The 23,561-nt window shown below is 49.6% G+C and overlaps 1 protein-coding gene across 1 annotated transcript; it reads right to left on the reverse strand.

Annotated features, from left to right (window-relative positions):
* Nucleotides 1-13,124: 13,124 nt before the first annotated feature.
* Nucleotides 13,125-23,352, reverse strand: MFNG (MFNG O-fucosylpeptide 3-beta-N-acetylglucosaminyltransferase). Its single transcript, XM_010079105.1, has 8 exons — nucleotides 23,005-23,352; nucleotides 17,769-17,817; nucleotides 17,181-17,283; nucleotides 16,935-17,088; nucleotides 16,522-16,607; nucleotides 15,020-15,185; nucleotides 14,394-14,479; nucleotides 13,125-13,191 (listed from the first exon to the last, which is right to left on the reverse strand). The coding sequence occupies exons 1-8, from the start codon at nucleotides 23,350-23,352 to the stop codon at nucleotides 13,125-13,127; spliced, it is 1,059 nt and encodes a 352-aa protein (XP_010077407.1).
* Nucleotides 23,353-23,561: the final 209 nt, after the last annotated feature.

Genomic DNA, 23,561 nt, shown 5'->3' on the forward strand with positions numbered 1-23,561 from the left:
CTCCCCCGCCCCGAGAGCTCCAGGGAATCACAGTTTGCCATGTAGCTATCATACTACTATATGATGGGGAAGGCGTCCAGAGCTCAGGCAAAAACAGGCAGGCCAGTTCAGGATTTTGTGGCTGCAGGGACGTCTTCGAGGCATCGTGCTGCTCACCTTTCCTGTGAGTGCAGCACTAGCAATCCCTCCTGCATAGGCATGTGGCACTCAAGCTGTTGACAAAGAGCTTCCAGGTGCTAAGGAGACAGGAGAGGGCTCACTGCAGCGATCCTTGGCTTCCTGCAAGGTTTGCCAGCAAGTCTCATGAAAGGTTTTGCTGCACGGTGGCCTGTGCAAAACTCTTCACTGGAAGAGTCTGCTGCCAGGCACCTCTCACAGGGATGTCTCAACCCATCAGGGCTTCACCAAGCCCCATCCCATTGCCATGGCCACCCCATGCCATGAGCAGCAGTGCTGAAAGAACTGCTGTCCTCTCTGTTAAGGGTAATCATCTCATCTGCCAAGGGACCAGCCTTGACCATCTTCCATTTGCAAGTCAGTCCTGGTGACACTCATGCAGGCTGTCTGCAAGGTGTGGACGGCTGGGATATGCCCAGAGCTGGTCTATCTGAGTGACAGGGGCAACAGCAAGATAGGCAGCTGGGGAAGGGGACTGATGGGTCCTGCTGAGCTCATCAGTCCTTCCAAGGAGTGAAAGGCAATGCCTTCCCTCAGCTGCCCTGTGCTGGAGCCATGCTGCACACATTGCCTCAGAGGGGAAAACCTGTATGCACTGGATCCACCATCCATGTCTGAGTGGTGGGACTGCTGTGAGCTGATGGAGGCAGACATAGGTAGCAGGGAGATTCCTGGGACATCTCTCCCTTGCAACCTCTTCATCCTTTTTTTCCTTCCCCTTCCTGCAGTGAAGAAAGCAGGGCTGCAGGCTGCTGTGCTTGATCCCTTTTGCCTCCTACACCCAGGCCAAAGCCCAGAAGGGCTGTAGGGCTTTGAGGTGGCCCCATTCCCCAGCTGAGGGCTTGGTCCAGTGGGTGAGCGGTGGTATCGGAGTGCCCTCTGCTGGCCCCATTTCTGGGCTATTTGGACTGTCCAAGCCTTGCACACCCCCAGCACCCCTGGAAAGCTGGGTCTTGCTTTGCCCCTGCCATGCCCTGACACATGGTGGGCACGGCTCCAGCAGCAATATGAGCCAACCCACAAGCAGCATGGAGTCCTGCCAGTACTGGGTCACAGCCCCAGAGGATCCAGTGTGATGGGGAAGCTGGGACAGAAACCACTGTAAGTCAGTGTTCATCTCTGCATATGTGGGAGGGTGGGTGTGAGGGTGCGGGCATTGCTCTCACTCTTACTGAGTGTTACTGTGAAGATGTGTCGGGAGCTCCCAGGGACTTTTTGGATATGCTCCAAATTCCATGGGAGGAAAAGGCTATCTCATGCTCCTTTTCTCCGAGAGGCAAAAAAGTCAGATGTGTGGTGAAAGGGGTCGAGGAGGAGCACAGTCTCTCTCTTTAGGCTTGGCACCGTTCAGCTTGTTGACCCTAAGATGGGAGAGGATGGCCTGGCCACTTTGAATGAGGATCCACAGATCTGGGGCAAAACATCCTGGCCATTCACCTGCTCTGGGCAGCTGGGAGCCTCCATCACACCAGGATGTGCATGCCTTAATTCTTCACCCTAAATTTTCCTCCAGAGCTCCTCTAGATATCTTCCACTGTTTTGACTATCCCAATCTGCCACGGCAAAACCAGCAGGAAAGGCTGGGATCATTCTGTCTGGACCCAGGACACCCAGGTTTGGACTTACTGGTGGATTCCCAGGTTGTGCTAAGAAATCTCTTGAGACTGTGCACACAAAGTAGGGGTCTGAAATCCCTGTGGATCTATGCTGATTTATGCCAGCATAAAACCTGACACACTGTCTCTGGGACTCCAGAACTACAGAGGTGACCTTCTATTGCCATCAGCAGAAGAAAGAAGGAGAGAGCAACATTATAATACAAGGAGTTCAGGTCCCTCTGTGGAACTGGTCACTTTGTGCTTTGGGATCTAAGTCATTCAAGCAGGGTTAACACTGACCTGACAGATAAGATGTGAGCTAATTAGCAGTGCTCTCTTCAAGCTCCTTCCAAGCTCAAGTGCCGCAGAAATGCTGAATACGAGGTCTGGTTACTGCTCAGGGCAATTGTTAGTTGGAGAGAGGTAACGGAAACTGGATTATCCAGGGAGATGGCTTGGGTTTGAGACTGGCGTGTTGTGTTGAGGTATTTGGGGGCCTTCTAGGGAGAGATGCAGTGAGGTGCTGGACATGCCAGTACCAGGGGGTCTGATGGAGCAGAAAGGAGTCCCAGATGAGCCCTAGAGGAGAGTCCCTGAGGAGAAACTTCCCCCCATATGTGATGCGTAGGCAGCTGACCCCTGTGAGCCCTTCCATCAGGAACTGCCTTTTGCAAATATTACAAAACAGTGACAGAAAAAAAAAATAAAAGGAGAAAAATCTATGCAGGGCGAGGAGGTAGGTTTTTTTTTAAAGGAGCAAACAAAGGTGTCCTGCAGCCTCAGCAAGTGGAACAGTGCTGTGTCCTGCACTGGAAGAAGACATTGAAAATTCTTAGACATGCAGTCCATCAGAAGACTTCAGCATGGGACTGACACATAGTGTAGCCACCTTCACTGGGATTGCTTGTGGTCTTGAAATGCTGTGCATGGCAGCTTTCTCTCAGGGAGGGAGCTAAAAGTGGATATCGTTCTTCCCTGGCCTTCGTTGGAGTCATGTAAAAAGTAAGCTGACAGCATCCAAGGTGGAGTAAAAACTTAACTTTCCTTTCCCTCAGCTTTTCATTAAGCACTGCTGTCCTCTCTCCCCCTCTGACAGTCATCTAAATGTCGAGCCACAGACAATGCGGAGCCAGCCTCTGCTCCTGTTAACCCAAAGTGCTGGAAGAATTTCAGGCCAGAAAAACTTTGTCTGGTAAAAATGTAAATGTCACTTTTTAGAGGATAACTCCAGCTTGACAGAAAATCCATTGTCTCTTCCAAATAGTTTGTGAGTTCTTCTGGATGCCATGCTGTGCCTTGTTGAGCAAGCAAGGTGGAACACAGCTGCTATCTTTCCAGTCCCATCTACTCAGTCTCCAACTGCTGCAGTGCATTTAACTGTGGATGGGCCCATCACTGCCACAAGGGCTCCAGTTTTAAAAGACACCAAAAAAAGTGAAAGGCAGCCAAGATCTCCTTCCTTTCTCCTGAATACTCAAATCCAGATGTCTAAGGTGTTGGCGTGGATCCCATTCTCCATGGTCCCCTGGCTAAATCCCAACCAAAGTGGTGTCAAGCTGGGAGTTCCCTGGGCTCCTGGAAATTAAAATTATTTTCTGCAACTGAAATTGAGATCCCATTTTCCCAAACAGGATTACTTCCAAGTAGCACTGAAGCCCTCAGCCTGTTTTCTTGCCTGCTAGGTACCAGCACCTACCAAATAAGCCAATGGACATTACTGGTCCCCTGCAGCAGTGTTGGAGATCTGCTCCATGGACATCTCAGGGTTCACAAAGCTCCCAGGGGGAAGCCAGGGATGATTCCTGTGCCACCCAGACTGGACTCTTAGGAGAAGAGCGGAGAGATGGCAATCCACACTGGATTCCTGGAACAAGCACTGACTACAGCTCTCTGCAAGCTTCTTCTTTCCCTCCATGTCTCTATGGCCTTCTGCCCCATCTGTAGGCTGATTGTTCTGTGTGGGCACAAACCATGAGAGAAACAAAGACCAGAGTTCTTCTGAGATACGGGAAATGTTTTTTACCAGAGCCCTACCCAATCCACCCATCAATCAGCAAGTGACTCCAACTGTCTCCCAGACTGCCTGTAGCTTTAATTCCTTCTCTGTGATTGCTTTCTGCCTCCACCACCCTGGAAGTTCCTCCTCAGATCAGCCAGAAGGCAAGGGACAGTGTGTGAAACAGTTAAGTCCCCTGCAGAGGATGCCAAGCTCCATCAGCTGTAGCAGGGTCCCAAAAAATGAGCACGTACTAGGTATTTTGCTCCTGATCTCAATGTGCAGAACTCCAGGGCAGAGAGTGCTCTCTGATAAACTGACAGCACTCTGGAAATGATCACAAAGAAACAACCAGGAGAGGGAGTGAGAAAAAGAGATACAAATAGGAAAGCAGTAAGATACATACATTTGAGGGCAGTGGAGACACAAAGAGTAATGTGGAGATGCAAAGCAACAGAAAGTGAGCAGATGAAATTATATTCTCAGAGAGCTAGCTTATTGGGAAAGAAAATGGGAGGGATGCATACAGAGGGAAGAGCACAGATGCATGGAAAGAGAACATAGGGCAGGGAAGAGAAGGGGAAAGTCAGGCAGGGAGAAAGGGAGGGATCTGGAGGGATTGCCTCATGTCAAATCTGATAGAAAAGAGGATTTATCTGCAAAAAATAACCCAGATCTAAGCCACAGCTTCAGAGCAGCTGCATACAGAGCCACAGCACTCTGTATTTGTTCTTAAGCAAGAGCAAAACAAGGCTAGTACAGGTTGCAAGGCAAAGCAGGATCATGCCATACCAGCAGGCTGCCCGCCAGCCTGGACCTGGACTTTGTCTTTCCCCCAAGGCAGAGGCAGGCAAGACAAGCAAGGCAGGGTCAGGCAAGGCAAGGTAGGGGAAGGCAAAGAAAGGCAGGGAAAGGCAAGAAAAGGCAAGGCAGGGCCAGGCAGGGGCGCGGCGGGCCCGTCCCTGTCCAGGGTGCTGACCAGAGCCCGCCGCCTCCCAGCCCCCGGCCCCGCAGCTCCCCTCCTCCTCCGGAGGCTTTAAACAGTTCCAAAAGCAGTGTGTTTCCTGGAGTGAGCTGAGCAAGGGGAAAAGAAACACACGGTCAACTGGATGTTATAGATATTTTTCCCCTTCCTCCCTCCTGTCAATAGCTGCAGCAGCAGAGCTGGACACTCTCAGGGCAGGTCTGGATGACTCGTAGTGAAGTGTGTGCCCATGGCTGGGGAGCCGAATGAACATAAGGCACCTCTGGAGCTGCATTTCTGACCTTTCTGGAAAGGTCTTTTTAAGGATTGGACATCCTCTTAGCCAACCTGTGAAGGACAGACCTCAGTCCTCCTCAGGCTAGGCTCTCAGCACTCCTAGCCTGTGTTGCCTTAGATGTGTCTGGGTAATCTCTGTCCTCATTGCTGATGGATCCCAGGCATCCAGAATGGAAGAGCTGAGATTGAGATGGGAGGATGGACTCAGCTGTCCCACCTGCACTGATCTGTCCAGATTGTGTGACCACAAATTGGCAGTCACACCTGTGCTGTGTGTGTTGGGCTGTGTTCACCACCACAGAGCTTTTGGTAAGGAGATTTCTCTCCATGGCCTTGAGGCTTACAAAAGGCTTAGTCTGAAAAGTGGTCTTAAAACCATGGTCCACCCACAGGGTGGACAGGTGCTCTGTCTCCACAGCAGCTCAAGCCCCTACTGTGTACTGCCAGGTCATTTTGCAAGATGAAAGGGCTGAAAAGGAGCTGGCCTCCTCTGTCCTCATCTCTAATATGTGTCTCTGCCTCTTTCCAAACACGTCCCGGCCTCAACAGGACATTTTTGTTCCAAATTGCAAATCATCTGCCCTGCAGAGGAGAAAGGACTGCCCAAGAGCCTGACAGAGTTGCTCCATGGGCAGCTACAATTCAGTGTCAGCACAGAGTGCAGAGCAAACCTGTCTTTCAAAGATCAACCTGGTGCCAGTGCTTTGTTACCACCAATCCGGATTTTCAATCTGATACCTATAGTATGGACCAGAACAATGTTTTAAGAGTCAGTTGGAAAAACATCTTTCAGAAGGGGTGTAAGGTGGCTGACCCTGCTGTAGGTCTAGATAACCTCCTGATAGCTCAATAACACTACCTCCTTAACTCTCTCTGATTCTACTATGTGACCAAGTCAGAGTGCAGACTCTCCAGTCACACAGACCCTTGTGTTACCAGACTAATAACAACATAAACATTTATTTCCAACACTGAAATCTTTCTCACACTCACCACATAGCAGGAACCCATAGTGATTCCTGCCATGACTACATGACAGCAAGCACAACTTTGTAATCACCATTCTCCAGGTTACCGTGAAAGGCAAAAATGCCCTCCAGGAATGCAGATGCGAGGCATTGGCTGGGCCCCAACTCTCTTGTCAACAGAGAAAATCAGGGAGCCTTTAATCAGCTGGGCCCACATTTCATGGGGATGCACTGCCTACCATCATGCCAGCTTTGTCTTTTGGGATGATTAAAGCAAGGAAAATGCAGCAGGAAGAGTTAGAAGACAGTCCCAGGCCAGCCAGGATGAACTACCTGCCTTGTGGCATCTCCTCCAATTCTGCTCTCCTTGGCTGTGCTGTGCCCAGCAGCTGGCTGGCTGAGTAGCCGTCCCTCTCCTGTGGGCCAGCGCCACGTGTCTAAGTTGGAACATTATTCTCCAGTTCTAGGAAATTGGATTAAGGGTCACAGAATACCAACTGTTATTTACCTTTGATTAAAACCAGCCCTCCTCCCTCCCGGGCTGGACAGGCCAATGTTGCTGTTATTTACTCTGCTGCCAAACCTGGAGTTCAATCCCTGCCCTGCGGCACTCAATAAAAGCCAACACGGAGGGAGGGGTGTACAGCAGGCAAGCAGGCAGGGCTGTGTGGGTGGAAGGGGAGTGATTATCCAGGCCACTAAGTCCAGTTTGTTTCCTTTGCAGTCAGGCTCTGGCTCAGCAAGGACAGAGGGGCTGGAGGTGCCTGACTCTGTGCCTCGCAGCACTGATGGGGATCCAGCCCAAGCAAGCCCTGTTTGCCCCCATGCCAGTCTCTGGTCCTCTCCCCTCACCACATCTCTCTTTTCACACAGCTCCGTTTTTTCTTTACCTCCTGCTCTCTCTCTCTCTCTCTCCACCCAGCCTCCACCTTTACCCTCCTCTCCCCTCCATGACCTCCCTGCCTCCCCTTTCTACCTTTTCCTCTCTTCTGCTACTCCCTCCTTCTCACCCTCTCCCCCCACCTCCATTTCTCATTCCCCTCATTCTCCTCGTTCCCTCTCCCCCACCCTCCAAGCCGCTATTCCAGGACAATAGAGCAGATGGCAGGCTGTTTGTTTTGTATGTCCCTCTGGAAAATCAGCTCAGCTGTTGATTCTGTGACTTTTGCTAAAAACAGACACTGTCCAACACTAGCTGAATGCTGGGGGAAAGGGAGGGAGGTATGGAGGGGCCCTGCTCTCCCTAGCAGCTGCACTAAGACCTTGTCTCTCTGCATCTCACCTCACGCCTTTGGGAAACAGGACTGTCCAAGAGCCCAGAGAGGAGCTTTCTCCCCTGCACACTAGAATAAACACAATCACAAGTGGAGATAGCTTGGCCAGCTTCTGCAGTCAGCCTCGCTCCAGCCAAAGACGAGGGTAGTGTGGGGAAGGTGGGGCAGTGAGGAAGGAGCAGAGTCTTTTCAGACCATCCAGCCTGCTCATTGCCCAGTCTGCTGTTTCTCTGAGTGTTCACGAAAGCTGAGTTATGTGTGGTTTCCCCAGGCAGAAGACACACAGCACAGAGTAGAGGTTGATGCTCTTTCCAAGCCCCACACCTCCTCCTATGCTACTGGGGTAGTCATGAGTGAGAAACCACAGGTCAGCAACGAGCGTGTGGTTAGGGGAAGATGGTCCTTGCCTTTTTCTTTCCAGCTTTCCCCTTTTTGTTCAACATCTAAGCCCCAGGGTACCAGTCCTCAGGCCAGCATTCATCAGTCGCCAACACAGCCATGAAGAGGATGCAGATTTTGTTCTGGTTCTTTCTCTTATCCAAACCACTTTCTTCATCTCTCACCTCTCCCCACGTGCTTGTATCAGACATCCTTCAGATCTGTTGCTTCATGGTATTTCTGGGTGGGGAGGGACCTTTGCTCCTGAGTTCTGCCCCTCCCTGTCCCAAAGATCATGTTGTTCCCCCTGCTTAGATGTGACGACACAACCTCATCAATCCTGTAAGACCTCCCTTCCTTCCCCACCCTCTCTGCTTGTAAGTGCTTTGGGCTAGGCACCATTTTTCTCTCTGTCCAGCACCAAGCACAAACTGGCCTTGGCTCACAACTGGGGATGCTGGATTCTCTGCCAGTGCAAATGCTGGGTATTTCATGGCACATCCTCCACCTGATACACCGTGGCCAAAGGCACCAGCTGTGCACCCTCTGTGCCCCACTTCTGGGAGTGGGATGGGGAAAGCAGTGGTTCAGAATAGCAGCATCTGTCCCCATCCAGTTGCCCTGTTTAGTTGCACTTTTTTTTATGTTGTTAAAGTCAACATTGTCTTCTTCTCAAGCAGCGACAGAAGGGTCAGGGCCAGCAAATCCATGTACAAAGCACTCAGTTTAATTTGTTCTCAAAGTTCACTATGAATCAGATGCAGCTTGCAGAAAAACCATGGGAGGCTTGACCGAGGAACAGTCAGACGTAACATCTGAAGAGGCTCCTTAACCTTGCAAAATCCCAGAAGGCAATTTAAACATGAGAGATAGGCAAGGAGCCCATTCTCGGGGTCTGTAATTAATCACATACAGTTCAAACAGAGAACAAGATGAGTTCCCAGCTTTCTTGGAGTCCAAGCTCGATCAAATGGAGCAACAAAAATCTCAGGCTGTCAAGGAACAGCCTTAAAGAAGCAATGCCAGCTGAGAAACAACAGCTCAGCCCTGCACTCCTTTAACCTCCCAGGTAATTGGGCAGAAATTCTAGAGGAAAAATTCCTGCATTAGCTGGTGAGAACATACAGTTGTTTGTACATTTGTGACACTGCTCTTCTTCCTGGCCTTGCTTATGCCTATGCTAACACTCACAGCCTCTTCAGTGGAGCAATAAGCCAAGCAGTATTTGGGACAGAAGAAAGTCTCAGTTAGTATGAGATCCCATCTCTGGCACTAGCTGCTAGCAGATGTCTCAAGGAAGAACACAAGGATGGTCTATGACTCTCTGTGCCAATGCAGTTACTGAATGGAGCATTCACCCACCCTCCTACATCTTTGCTTCCACCCCAGCAGTGTGCTCAGGTGTGTACAGCCCTTGCAGCCAGTGCTGCAAAAGGACAAACCAGCTGTCCTGTAGGGTTTTTCAGGGATTGACAACAAAATAAATTAAATAAATTAATGAGAAGAGCTGCTGATCCCACCCCTGGACCCTGAAAAGCCTGCACTGTAAGCAAGGGTAGATAAAGTATTGAAATTAAGAGGCCAAATCTTCTGTAAGGAACTGACTATAACTGTCAGATGAAACCACATCAAGCTCTTTGGAGTGTTATCAAAAAAAAAAAAGAAGCAGTTTGGGGCCAACCAATCTGATCTCACCTCTTCCAAGGTGAGCTCTGACTCACAGGCTGGCATCTTCTGTGGCACTGGTGGGCGGAAACTCTCCTAATCACAAAAATACCCAGAGCTAGGGGTCCAGGCAACACCCCCCCTCCTCACTATTGCTGTGCAGCTCCCAAACAGCCTTTTCAATGGACAGCTGAAATTCCCATGCTTACCTCCAAGGCCCCAGTTGGTGGTTTCTTTCCTTCCGATCTCCTTTCTTCCTGATCCTATTTCTCACCTTTGGGGTTCTGTTTAATAAACTGCTAGTCTTTTGAAGGCTGTATCTTTAGCAAAAGGCCTGGGGAGAAAGCTGAAGGCTGCGATCTGGGTATGAGCTGGGTAAATCCCACAGTGGCTTAGAAATCTGTTTTTCTTCAGCAGCAGAGCTGTTAAGAGGAGTTGGCACCAGAGACATAAGCATTGTCTAGCTTTGCTATTCTTCTCCCTCCTCTTCAAGCCTTTAGCAACAACTGCAGTTTCCCACCTATTTCAACTAACTTCTCTTTTCCCCCTAAAGAAAAGATAGTCATTAGCATTTTTTTTCACTGCCAAATAGGGGTTTCCTTATAAAAATTCTTCACAGCCAAGGGGAAAGTGAAAAAAGGATATTGTTAACATGAAAGCCTCACTTAATACTTTACATTTCAAATACTGTAACTGCTTTTTTTGCCCTCCTTCTCCTTTTTCTGAATCTTCAGCATACAGCTTAAACATCATTAATAGTGTTGGTTGCTATGGTGTTGGGCAGGCGGAGGTCTCTCTACTTGAAACCTTGAACAACACTTAATGTTTTACAACAGCAGGGTCATGCCAGCACCTTTGACTCTGACCCCATTTTCCCCAGTAAAATCAAAAGACCACATCTTTATCCCTTTTCATTCTTGGGATAGGGTTTTTTTTTCCTGCAATGAGAAAAGGGAGTTGAGAGAGAGGAGAGAGAGATATAAAAAAAGAAAAAGAGAAATTAAAAAAAAGCAGAAAATCATGACGGAGAATAAAAAAAGACAGTCCCCTGAAAAGTTTCACGTGAGGTTGTTTCTCATTTTCCCAAGCAGCTAAACATTTTAATAAACTAGGAAAATGAGACTGTAAAACCACAACATCTGACAGCAAGCCTTAGGGGCAGGAACCGTTCCTGAAACTAATTTTAACTCAGGTTTTAATGCTGATCAGATTTCATGTGGTGAACATCCCCTTAAGCTGTCTCTCTGTTCTTAGAGAAAACCTGGTTTCTTTTGTCAACTCCAAGAATCTATTTTCTTTCCAGTGCATTGTCGTCACAAGTGTAACAGGACTTTTCTGTCATTCGTTTCTCTACAGCCCAAGAGATGACCTGCCCCAGACATCTTCTCATTTGTTCTCTGTTTCCTTATCAGACAAGACATTTTCCACAGAAGTGGCACTGAACTGCTCCATCAATGAAGCCCAGTATTGAACCGGTCCCCATGCAGCCACTCAGGGACTCAACCCATTTAAAAATCTGATCTGCAGCCATGCAAAAGGCACCAGGCCAATTCAGACCAGCTGATGCCAGGATCCAAAGAGGGCTTCCTGTTTCTCTGCCTTGATTTTCCCCAGGAAAGTGAAGCTGCTGTACCAGTTTCTTCTCCTTCTCCGGGCACATGAATCAAATTTGGCTTTGACTGTCACCAGGACATCTACAGATAGGATTAGCTTTTTAACTCCAAGTCTAAATTAACAACAGCTGAAAGTTTGAATGGGGAAAAAGAAGATACCTGGGTAGTGTAGATTGCTTTTGAAGACTCATTTCTTCTCACCAAAGCACTTTCCATCTTCTGGTTGAGTTCAAACCAAATCATTTGCCCTGTGGGGCACGACTTCTTCATGCTGCACCTGTCTTCCAATAGTTGGGTGTCTCTGTTTTGAGCTGCACAGTTCCTAGGTTTGCATAGCTGTGTGAGCCAAGTGCCTTGCACAACTCAAGGAATGGTAATTGGCATCAGCTAGCCCCTGTCCCTGCTCAGGATGAATATCCAGTTCAAAGACATGTTGTGCAGGAGAAGAAAGCAGAGCTCTGCTGCTTCACAAACTGGTGAAATGCCTGTAAGAATGACCAGGACAAGAAACAGCTCTACAGGCTACTGATTTCTGCTTCTTCAGAAGTTAAAGTGCTCATTCACTTGTAGATCCCCCTTTGCAGAGGTGGAAGGTCTTTCTGATGCCTTTCCTTTAAACCTCACCTGTGCTGTGTGGGAGACGCTGGTGCTTGGAGGGGGGTGGGAGGAGGTGACAGGGTGGCCAGTTTTCAAAATGTTAGAGGCACAGTGATAGTCACCCTTGGCTCTTCCAGACCACCAGCAGCAGGCTTAGTCACATCAGCAGCATCAAAGCTGAGCAGCAATTTGGAGAAAAGGGCATTTGCCCTTTCATCTGGAGATTACAGGGATCTTTCACAGATCTCAGCAGTGGGTTTTGAAATGCTCTTTAAAGAGAAATACCTGTCCATGGCACCACCTGCCATTTAAAACATTTAAACTCTTTGCCTTCCAGCTTTCCCTGCAACGCTTTCCCCCAGCCATTTAGCCATGTGTACAAGGACAAAATGGTGCCAAAGGTCATTCCCAAACAAGCAGAATTGCCCAGCTTTCACATCAGGCTCTATACTGAGAAAACGACTCTCCACAAACATACCAGATAGCTTGTAACCTATTTAGGCCAGCTCCTTCCCCCTGTTGCACTCAGCAGGGACAGCAGGAAGGCAGAAGGCTGCTTTTAGCATCTGGAGGAAAGAAACGCAGAGATAAAAAGCTCTTTGCCTGGCTCTTTCCACTCCTTCATGACTTAATTTTTTTTGGACAGGGCACAGAGAAGATTATAAAGCTGTAACCTCTAATCCGCTCCCGAGTGCTCCTTGTCCGTCTCTTCCTTTCTCCTCTCTTTCAGCCAGTCCTAATCCTTTATGTCTCCTCTCTCACAGGTAGGAGTTGGAGTCTAATCTCAGATGACAGGCTGGTAATTAGAGCAAGAGATTATCCTGACCCCATATCAAGAAGGTAAAAAGAGAGGAATAATGTAGGGCCATACAAGATCAAGCGTTCAATGTTGGGTGCAGGAACCATCCTCATTTTGGTCTGTCTCCTCCTGGCTCCCCCACCCCCTCTCCTTTCTCCCAGCAGAGGGGGGGAATTCCTTTTTCTTTGTATTTCTGCCCATCTCCCCTCTGCTGAGCAAGGACTACAATTTTCCAGCACTTATTCATCACAGAAATGGTCACATTTTCCATTTCTATAAACCTTGACTAAGTAGAGACTCAGCTATGGGGCTGTGGCTAGGAAGAGTGGGCAGTGGGGAAAGCACAGGCAGATACAGAGGAAGAAGGACTGCTCAGAGAGGCTGGAGCCACAACACACTGTCAGCCATCCTCAGTTGGCCACTGGTTACCCATACCCACGGCCTTTCTAGTCCAGTGAGATGAATTCACAGCAGGGAGAAGCAGGTCTCCATCCCAACCCAGATGACCAGCAGTCACCACCCAGTCCTTGATCTACTCAGGAAGGCGTACTGCTCCCATCCCTTGCATGTATCCCAGCACAGATGGGAAGCCCATCCATTTTATCCACCTTTGGCACAGATTTTGTCTCTTGTCCTGTGTCACCGGTATTCAGCAAGGACCAAAAAAGCCATCACACAGCCCTAAAACCACCATAGAAAAGGGGAAGTTGGGAGCACCAAGCTTCCTCAGTGTCCCATCCCCTACATGCACCAGGTGAATGGATGTCACCAGGATCCACTGTAGCTGAGGCTCAGGCATCACCAACCAACAGCCTGCAGGCACCAGGAGGTGTCGGGATAGAGGTGGCAGTGGAGTGATCGAAACCTGCTGGGGAGAGAGTGAAGGAAGGCATGGTCACAGTTTTTACACTAGCGCACAGCTGAAGAATGGAAGACCTCTCCCTCATGTCCCATTCCACATCAGGCACCCACCCTGCACTACAGAGCTCCACTTACAGTTGTTCATCTCAACATATCTTTTCTCAGCAAAGCCAACAGGTCAAGCCTCCCTCTGACACCTGAATCAGGTGCTGGCCCATGTAGCCCAAGCCCATGGCTCACCCTGATCACAGGCAGGGAGCTGGGCACCGCACCAGTTCCCTGCTACATGGACATTATCACTCTCTACAACTACCTGAAAGGAGGTTGTAGTGAGGTGGGTGCTGGCCTCTTCTCTAAAGTAACAAGTGATAGGACAAGAGGAAACGGCCTCAAGTTGCGCCAAGGGAGGTTTAGGCTAGATATTAGAAAAAATTTATTCACTGAAGGAGTGATCAGGCATTGGAACAGGCTGCCCAGGGAAGTGGTGGAGTCACCATCCCTGGAGGTGTTCAAGAAACATGTATATGTGGTGCTTAGGGACATGGTTTGGTGAGTTAGGTGGTGTGGGTTGCCGGTTGGACTTGATGATCCTTGAGGTCTTTTCCAACCTTAATGATTCTATGATTCTATGATTCTGTTGATGCTCTTTTCATCCCCTAGCTGCTTTCCACCCCTGCTATCTCCAGCCAGGAGCTTCCTACCCATGCTCTGCAAATAACAACTTCAGGTGTGTTAACTCAAAGCAGAGAAGGTAAATCAAAGAACACTTTAATTTGCAGTCAGCCTGAAGTGAACCTTTTTCTTTTTTCCCTTCAGTTTTCTCAGCAAAACAGAAAATGAAAAAGCAAGCAGAATTTCCTTTCCTGAGTTTAAAAGAACATTTCTGTTCCTGTCCTAGAGGTAAAAGGTTAGCTTGCTCAGTCTCAAAATGTGAAAAAAATGGCAATACTTTTGGCTCAGGAATTGTCCAAATAAAATGTTTTGATACTTTTTTTCCTCCTAGTCATCCAAAAGCATCTGCAAAGTTTGTAAGTGTTCACAAGCAGCTTAATGCTAGTGTGTTCCTCACCTAATAAGCCATGTGAAACTGCAAGGTTTCTGTGCCTCACTGTGGACCTCCTGCACCCCATTTGGCTGCCTCCTTCTCCCAGGCTATTGTCTGAAGGCTCAAACAACAGCAACACCCAGAGCACTCACGCCCCGTACCTTGAGGGATCCTCTTGGGGTGAGAAGGGACCACTGAGTTCAATAACGTTGAGTTTATTCTCAAAGACACCGTAGCTAAGGGTGACCTGCAAAGGGGGGTGGTGAGAAAGGAGCAGGGAGGATAGGTGAGTTCAGGAGCAAGGAACTTGGTTTGGGCAATAGAAGCTCCCATTCTGGTTCCTTCTCTGATGGCTTGGCCTCTGCTTTCCACGTCTCTCCCATCTTTCTTTCCATGATGGTCCACCATGCTAGTTCTTTGCCTCTCCAAACCCCCTACACCTCTTATCATCTCCCCACGCAAGGTAGACGTGGTGCCATGTCAAAGCCCCTTCCCCAATCAACCATCATGTCTATTTGTCCTTGTGCCATGTTCCCCCAGGGATGCCCTCAACCCTCCCATCACTCCCCATACATGTGCTCCCCACCACTGACCCCAGGGGCACTGTAGCTGGCATCTGTGCTGTAGGCAACATCTGTTCCTTATTTCAAAGAAGCATAGCCTCCTCAAAAGAACAGACGATTGAGTCAATCCACATCAGTGCGGTCAATGGAGCAATGTGCCTGTAAGCTCCCCTCCACTTCTCCTTCCTCACACACATCCTTCTTGCTCCATTTCCCCTCCTCACCTGCTGCGTGATCTGAGAAGGGGGGATGAGCTGCAGGTTCTCCAGGTGGGAGTGGAAGAGCGCGTTGGGCAGCAGCTGCCCACCAACTTTGCACTCAATGATGTAACCCACGGTGCAGTCGTCTGGCAGGCGGATGAGCTCTGAGGTACTCAGGAAGTTCTTGCCACTGCAAGAAAGTATTGCTACATGAGTTAAGAAAAGGGTAGGGGGGCATATAGGCATCCACTTGGATGGGAAATAAACAACGGGCTCAACTGAACTTGCCTTGATCCAGAGTAAATCTTGGAACAAGGCAAGAAATCTCTGAGTTCCACCTGCAAAGATTTGGGAATGTGCTTGCCCTTTGATCACTCCCAGCCATGCTGTCCCTTACACATATCCAGCTCTTCAGTGAACTGATGCAGAGAGATGGAAGGCTTTGCCAAGTCACTTTTCCACCTGTTAGGTGAGCTGCACTGGGTCTCTGAGGGGTCAGACAAGCCAGCACAAGAGAAACAGTGGGACCAAATAGCCAAGACCAGGTGGAAGAAGGAACAGGACAGTCTTTTGCAGCTTGAATAAGCCATCCATGGCTCCACTGTAATGTAACACCACATGCTTGCCCATCCTTTGATGACAGGCTAAACTTAATTTTCAGGGTCCTGTAACTGGAAACAGCCACAGAGCATGAAGCACTGTCCACTATAACACCCCCCAGCTAGTTCAAATGTGTTTAAAGCATTTTAACACAGTAGTGGCAGACTTTATGCCAGGTTAGGTGTTATCTATCCATGCCCCAGATCACAGATCATCCTGTTTGGGTCTAGCATAAAATACATATCACGGGCTTCAGCTAAACCAGCCACACAGTGTGGGTCAGATCTATCTTTCTGGGTACGCACAGATCTGGTCAAGGCTGGCACAGCCATTGCCTATTAGTGTTTGCACATATAGCCTGTGGTATAACCTCGGGCATCATGGGAGACATCATCTTGTCGTAGGCTGGGCTAACACAAGACCCCGGGACCTTCTCCATGCACCAAGCTGAGGAAATGACAGTGGCCACTGTAAGAAGCTGAAGAGGGTTTGGGGTGGGGGAATGGGAAATTAGCTAAGGAGGGAGGTACAGGAGGTAGGAAAGAGGCAGATTAAGGAGAGAGGAGATAGGCAGACAGGGAAAGCACTTAGGAAAGAGTCAGAGGAAGATGAAATGGATGTGAAGGAGTGTGAGGGAATAACCAAGAGCTGAAAGGAGTTGAGGAGAGGGGAGTATGTCATCCTATGAACGTTTGCTGATGTGCCTGCTCTTGCCTCTTCTTAATCAGCCAGCAGACCCACCCACTATGTCCTTCCTCCAGTCCCATGTGCTTGCAGACATGTAGTATGTGGGACTCTGCACCTTTGCAAATATCCTTGCAACCACCACATGTACAAATCTGGATCTGACGCTGCCAGGAATTAATGTGCATCCATGTTCCTCATCCCCAAAGGCTCCAAAACCCACCAGCTGCTGCACAGCTCACCTGGCCCATGGCACCATCTTGCTTGCCAGCTTGCGGCTGATGCAAAACCCAGCCCCTCCCGTGGCAAACCAGAAGTGCACAGATTTCTGGAGAGAAACAGCAGAGAAAATCAATGTCAGAGGCCCAGATGATACCATACTCCCTGAGATGGGAATGCTGAAAACCCAGCTTTGATGCCAGGATAAACACAGCCCTATTGTCACCCCAGAACCCTGACTGCTGCCCAGAAAAAGGACTTGCCAGCAGTACAGCATGGATTTTGACCTCTTCATATTTGGAGTGGCCAAGTTCCTGCTGGCAGCAGCAGGTGGGCTGCTCGAGGCAGCAGTCTCTTCTTGGGGTACATCTATGGCCAACGAGCCAGAGCACTAAAAACAACCCACTGGCTGAACCACCACCACTGCACGCTGTACCGTCTTGTTGTTTGGCAGCATTTCGGAGGCTCGGATGGGTCGGTTCAGGCTGGGTTTCCCCAGGTAAACGTCCCACATTGCAGAGTAGGAGGACAAGAGCTTCAGGAGAGCTTGAGGGTTCAGGTAATTGTCATCATCCAAATGGCAAAACCAGCTGCAGGGAGACAGCAACAAAGACACAACAGGTTTGTGGTAAGGAGGGTGCCTCTTGCTCTCAGGGGGCCCCCCACGGCAGCCCTGCCTCACCTCCGTCCACTGGCCAGGAAGGCATCAAACTCAGCAGCCATCTTGCAGGAAAGGGCCGGGTGGCTGTGTTCGGCAGAGCAGTTGGTGAAGATCGCGTGGTCGCCTGCCATGAGAGAGAAGGTTGTAGCTTGGGGCTGGCCTGCTTCATGCAGTCATGGGGAGGATCTCTGGGTGGGAGGGGAAGGGGCTTGTTCACAGCTAGCTTCCTCATGGCCCCCCAAACAGACATCCAAGCCTGTGGTGACAGACCTGTGGGCTCCATCCTTCCCCCTACCAGGAGATGAAGCCTGGAGAAAGCCAAGCATCTTGGCCAAGACCAGGTCAAGACTTACACTCTGCACACCACCAGCCAGGGTGCAGGGTCTGAAGGGCTGTCTCATGGGCTGCTTGTGCCGTGTGGCTTCCTCCCATGGGTGCTTTAAGGCAGACAGCACCCTGCTGCAGGTCAGCTGTATGCCCTGGGATAAGCCAACTAAACCAAATCATCACCTGGGGGCTTGGTGGGTGCCAAACCCCCTCCCCCAAGGCCATGACAGTTCAGAGGCTGAAGGCAGGAGAGAAAGGTGGTGTTATAAGACAGGTCATTACCTATTCTCCTTTTCAGGGCATCATCTTCTTCATCAGTGAAGACATAAGTCTGAGGAAATGAGGAAAGGAGGTTACTCTCAGGGCTGGGGCTGGTGCTACTCCTGACCAGCCACTGCTTCCTCCCTGCAGCCAGACTTGTTAGCCATGGTCACTCCATTCCATCCCCTGTGGCCATGCCCCCTCCCCGACACCAGATGAACAGAGGGGTGGCCACACTCCCCCTTCCGACATGCACCAGCACTTGTGTGGCTTCATTTCTGCCCCCTCCGCTGTCTTGGGAGGAGGGGGAAGGGGACCCATAACCCCAAGTGAGGGGGGTGAGGGAGACCTGGCTTAGGTGTGGTGGTAGAAAAACGAAAGCACCATGGTCGAATGATGCTTGGGTTAAAAGGAAAACATCTGTTTGTGTGTTAAGTGTGCACAGCCCCCTGCTGCTTTATGTTGCCTCCTCCTCCTCCACCCCCAGGCTTCTCTAATCCCCTTCGCTACCATTATGTGGCACATCTCCCCCCTCTTCAGGGCCAGGCGGGGATCAGAGCTGTTGGAGAAAAGCTTTCCTCAGGCAGAAAATGAGCTTTCATGAAATCAAAAAGAAGTCACCAGCCGTAAACAGTCTCTCCACCAGCTGCCCACAGGCTGTTTAAACACAGCACCTGGGCAGGGACAAAGGGGACAAGGCAGACAGACAACAGCTCCAGGAGCTGTCATTGCTCCCATAGGCTCTTGATGAGAGGACAGTCTCTATGTCTCCGCACACCCACACAGCATTTAGGAGACATGCCCCCAATCAAAAGGACATGGCAAGAGAAATGTTCTGCATGTGAAAGGAAGGCAATGAAGAACCCTCAGAGAACACCTGTCTTGAGCAGAGAGAACAGGATCATTTAATGATCTCAAATACACATGCTACAGTGACTTGGCCAATTACCCTCCAACAGCTGAGCTGCAGCGAGGGGCCATGCACACATAACTACCCCACTACAGTGGTTAAGTCTCTTAGTTAAAACCACTTTCAGGTGATCATGGGACAAGAAGCAATTAGCTAAGTCTCAGGTAAAAGAGTCACTCTGGGCCAGGGGACCGCATCACAACCTTCAGGCAAGGCAGGGATTGTCAGTGGCACGGGATTTCCCTTGCCAGCATGTCAGAGCCAGAAATGTCCACTATGACAAATATTCCATCTTAAGAAAAAAAATTCTGAAACCGTGGAAACTTTCTGACATCTTCAAAAACAACAGAAACATTGTTGCTGGAAATGATTTGCTTACAGATATAAAACTGACTAGAAGTCATGTGTCTAATTAACATCATATCTGATTGACTTAAAACAGGAATCTGCATCTTTTCCCAGATTTTCTACTTCTGAAAATATTCTGAGGTTCCCACTTTTCTATTGATGTAAGGTGGGAAATGTTTTTTTGCAGACACCCAACATGTTTCTGCTGGGAACCCAAGGATGAAGGTACATTGTCACCATGGCAAACACCAGACTGTCCAAAATAACCAGAAACAGGAGGGTAGGAGGGTGACAACTAGGAAAATCTGATTTCTCTCACTATCTCAAACTCTGATCTCCATGGCACACCTGTCTACAGTACTCCAGGGCCCTGCCTCTGTCCTGAAGATCAGAATAGCACAAGCAGCTGCCTGCATCCTCATCTCTCCATCCCTCACACTCCTGAGTGAGCAATCTGAAACAGAGGCTGCTGCCAGCATCTGAGTGACCACCGCCATGTGTCCCTCAGCAAAGCCACACACGATGGCTGGGATGGGAGAGAGCCTGGAAGAGATTCAGAAGGTCCCTCTGGCCACACCAGACCTACATTCCCTGCTGGGGATGTGCGAGCAGAGGAACACCTGGTGTCACTTGTGTCCCTGCAGGCAAATGGGGTAGACAGAAGCAGCCTCCCCATATCCACCATCTTTTTCTCCACTAGACCATCTCTGGGGCCATGCAGGATCTCCCATCATGGTGCCTCAGTGCACTGAGACTGGGCCAGGATGGCTGTCAATGCTACTGTGGGGCAGGCGATCCAGGCCTGAGGAGGGATGCAGCGCAGAAAGCATCCCTCCATTCTGGAGTGGAGAAGATGGCTAGGTGGGAAAGGATGTCCACTGGACAGCAGTGCAAGCAGTGATATGGAACCACTGGTGTCAAATGGCATTGCCTGACAGCTCTCCATGAACATAAGAGGCCATGCAATGGATAAACACTAGACTTTGAGACCTTCTCACCCCAATTTGGGAAAGTAGCCTGGCAGAAAAAACTATAAAAAGGGATTAAAGATGTGGAATCTGACAATCCAGGGCCACGTTCATCTCCCAGGGTATCCGTTCTCCAGGAAGAAACCCCCTCAAAAATGCAAACACCTCAGCAGGGTTATTGCTGTGTCCTGCCTGGAGAACAGATTCAAAATCTATGGTGCGTTCACAACACTGCAAATATGTCAGTCAGTTCAGGATAGATCATTCAAAGGTTGCATTTTAATCAGTTGTATATCTGGGTTTGTGAAAGGAGGGGAGGTGCTAGAATTAGTTTACATTACCAAACAAAATACCATTTCAAACCAGAAACGTAGACTTTTCTCCGTCAAAACTACTGGGGCCAAGAATGCAAGCCACTCCAAGATGCTGTGACAATCATCAAAAAAATCATCAAAAAAATCATCGCTTTGGACTCTCCTGTTCGGATAAAACCTTTTCTGAGGAAAAGGTCTTTCGCTGAAATGGCTTCCACATCAAGCTCCAGTGGAAAGTTTGTTGTGGATCAGCTCTCAAGAGGCAGAGCATCATCCAGCTGAAGAGTGCCCACCCTGCACCTCCCCTTCCCTGTCTCCCTCCAGCTGCATATCTTCTCCGCTGTTTAAACAGTGCAGTTTCAGGGAAAATGTCTCTCTCTCTTACTGTCTACCTCAACAGAGTCCAACATAGAGGACTTTTAATTTGGCTCCCATACAGTGTGTCCTAGCCGTAAAAACCACAGCTGTTCTGCCTCCTGTTCTAAGCCTGACCTGTGAGGTCTGGGTTGCTTCCTCCAGGAGGACACCATGAAGGTAATCAGCTCTGAAACCAGGCTTAGCATCAGCAGCACAGCCAACTGCTAAAATTTCCGTGCTGGCCACCAGCAGAGAAGGACCCACTGAATCCACCTCCAGCCACGAGTAAGGAAGGGCCAGTGAGACAGCACAACGGTAGGTCATCCCTAGGAGGAGGCAATCTCTTTACATCAGGGCTTCTGAGACCTGTATCTCTCTAAGTTTGGCTCTTAAAGCCTCTGCCTCTCCATAAAGACTCAATAACAGGAGGCCTGGTGCCCTGCCCCTGGGCCCACAGCAATTAAATATTCTTTGCAAATTGAGAGCTCTTTTTTTTTTTTTTGCTAAGTGAGGTTTCTAGATTGTAAATTTTTCAAAACTAACCCTTTCCGCTACCTCCAAAAAAAACCCCTCCAGCAGCGGTATATTTAAAAACAAGAAAAAAAAAAAAAGCTTTGGACTTTCATGTACTTCTCTTTACCTCTCTCCCCACCCCAGGTCCCCTGCCCGTAAGGCCATTTAGAAAAAAAAAAAAGCAGAAGAAAAACATGGAAAACTGGGGAGGGGGGAAGGGGGGGAGGAAACCACTGAGCTTGCAACAAAAATTGATAACAATGAAAAAACACTGTTTAAAAATGACTGGTGCTACCACTCTACCCTTCCTTTCTTTTCTCCTGCTCAGTTTGTGAAGCTTTCCTAGAGGCTGGCAGCAGCACGGAAAATTCAACACCTCTTCCCAGGTTTGGACATCATTTGCCTGCCAAACAGAGAGGGTCAGATGAATCTGGGGAGCTGGTCTCTAATTCCTGTCATCAGCAGAATGGCCAGGCACCTGTTTGTCAAACACACAAAGACGGAAAGGTGAGCTGCTCTTTAAAAGCCCAATCCAAAAGCCCCAGCCACAGTATCTTAATGCCAGTGCAGCCACATGGTTGGGTTTGGTTTCTCCAAAGAGGTGTTGGGCAGGTGCAGGCAGAGAGCAGAAGTACTTCCGGAGGAGGAAGCAGGGCATCTCAGATGCTGAGGGACGCACAGACAGGAGAGGAAGTGTGCTCAAAATAGGACATGGCTTCCTGTGACAACCGCAGCAGACCAGACAGTTGCAGCACCATGAAGTGGAAAATCACCCTTACCCAGAAAACCCTGCATTGCTTCAAGCACTCTCCTACCCAGTACCTCCACCCCCGTCGCCCTTCCTCGCTGAGGCCTGACTTTGTCTTCTAAGCACCCATCACACACAGGCAGAGGCAAAAAAAAAAAACCCCAAAAACTCTCTGGGGGCAGCCTCAGAATTTCTTCTTTCTTGAGGAGCAGCTCTGCGAGGGAGGGAGAGAAGTACACGGGCTCTCGGGAGTACTTCTGCCTACCAGTAAGCCAGTCTGCACACCATCGCCAACGTGGTGCCCCACATCAGTTCCTCTAACAGGCAGGAAACTCTCCAAACTCTGTGTTAGCAAAGGGTGAAAACATCAGATCCCTAATTAAAAAAAAAATAAATTAAAATGTCAAATATGTACCCATCACTTCAAGATGGTGCACGTGAGGGGAGCTGCTGCCCAAGAAAGCAAGGCATGGATTGTGTTGATGTGCTGGGGAGTGAACAGGGCTGCGAACACCCCTCCTGCACCCATGTCCCGCAGCCTTGCTCTCCTGCCCGCTGCACCACACCGTCCTGGGGCGAGGGGTGCCCAGGCACAGTGCAGGCATCCTGATGGAGGGCCAGGGGCAGCCACTCAGCTCACAAACTCATGGCCTTTGGAGGCAGAAAACCACCATTTCATACAGGCCCACAACAGCCTGTGCTCTCAGACTGGTGTGGCCAGGGCAGCCTGAGGCCTCTGGTGTTACTAGATAAAGAAAGGAAATTAAATTCCCTCCACCTCAAGCTGAAAGAGTCAGGCTTAGGTTAAGGGCAGGTGATGCCTGCTGAGAGCATTTGTCCTTCTAGACTTCATGGGAAGAGCCCACACAAGCTCTTCATCCTCACTGACAGACTTTTCCATAAACTAGCTACCAGGGAAACATTTTGCTGGGTAGCATCCCCCTTTCAACATGAACAGAAGTGAGAATTAGGGAAAGCAAGGCAAAGTACTGGGTGGGACTGCAGCACCCAGCCTCCTCTTCCTTTGGCCTTTATTCCCCCCCCACCAACACCCTGTCCCTACCCTGTCACCAAACACAGTCTGGATCCACATGCTCACCTGCTCTCTGGCCTGGGATATCCACGTGTCCAGGAGCAGCTCCATCCTGCTCTGGTGAAATCTCTTGGTTGTCTTCACTGCAATGAAAATGTCGCCAAGCGTCAGGCTCCACTCAGTCCTGTCTCCCTCCAGAGGATGGACCTGCAGGTCCTTCTGCCTGCTGCCACCACCTCCCGTGGCATCCTCTGGGCTCACTTTGCTCTGTTGCTTCAGCTTCTCCGCCATCCCCTTGCTGAGCCCCAGGTACTGAGCTGTTTCCTGGGCCCCACGGTGCCGCACGGAGAGGAGAGCCACACTCACAAGGAAGACTGCGGCTCCCGAGAGACCACGGAGGACCCGACAGCCCATGGCTCCTAAATTGTTCCCGCTGCAGCCAGTATCCTGTCGAACAAGGACAACCTCTGCCTGTACCTCCACGTGAAGGTGTCCACTCTTCTCAAAGCCTCCAAAGGGGCAGGACCAGCCAAGAGCAAGGTTTGAATAAAATATGGCCAAGGAATAGGGTCGTGGGTGAAGAAGAGAAAGCCAAAGAGACCGCAGCCTCAGAGGATACTGTT

The sequence above is a fragment of the Pterocles gutturalis genome, unplaced genomic scaffold, assembly GCF_000699245.1.
Source record: "Pterocles gutturalis isolate BGI_N339 unplaced genomic scaffold, ASM69924v1 scaffold34558, whole genome shotgun sequence".
Lineage (NCBI taxonomy): Eukaryota > Metazoa > Chordata > Aves > Pterocliformes > Pteroclidae > Pterocles > Pterocles gutturalis.

Bases quoted from the DNA above. Each gene is read 5' to 3' on its own strand.
- MFNG (XM_010079105.1), bottom strand. From the start codon at position 23,352: ATGGGCTGTCGGGTCCTCCGTGGTCTCTCGGGAGCCGCAGTCTTCCTT. The intron at 16,608-16,934 runs GTACAGCGTGCA...GTTTCTCTCCAG, and splicing joins TGCTGCCAAACAACAAGACG to AAATCTGTGCACTTCTGGTT. The intron at 14,480-15,019 runs GTGAGGAGGGGA...CCCCCTTTGCAG, and splicing joins CTTCTCAGATCACGCAGCAG to GTCACCCTTAGCTACGGTGT.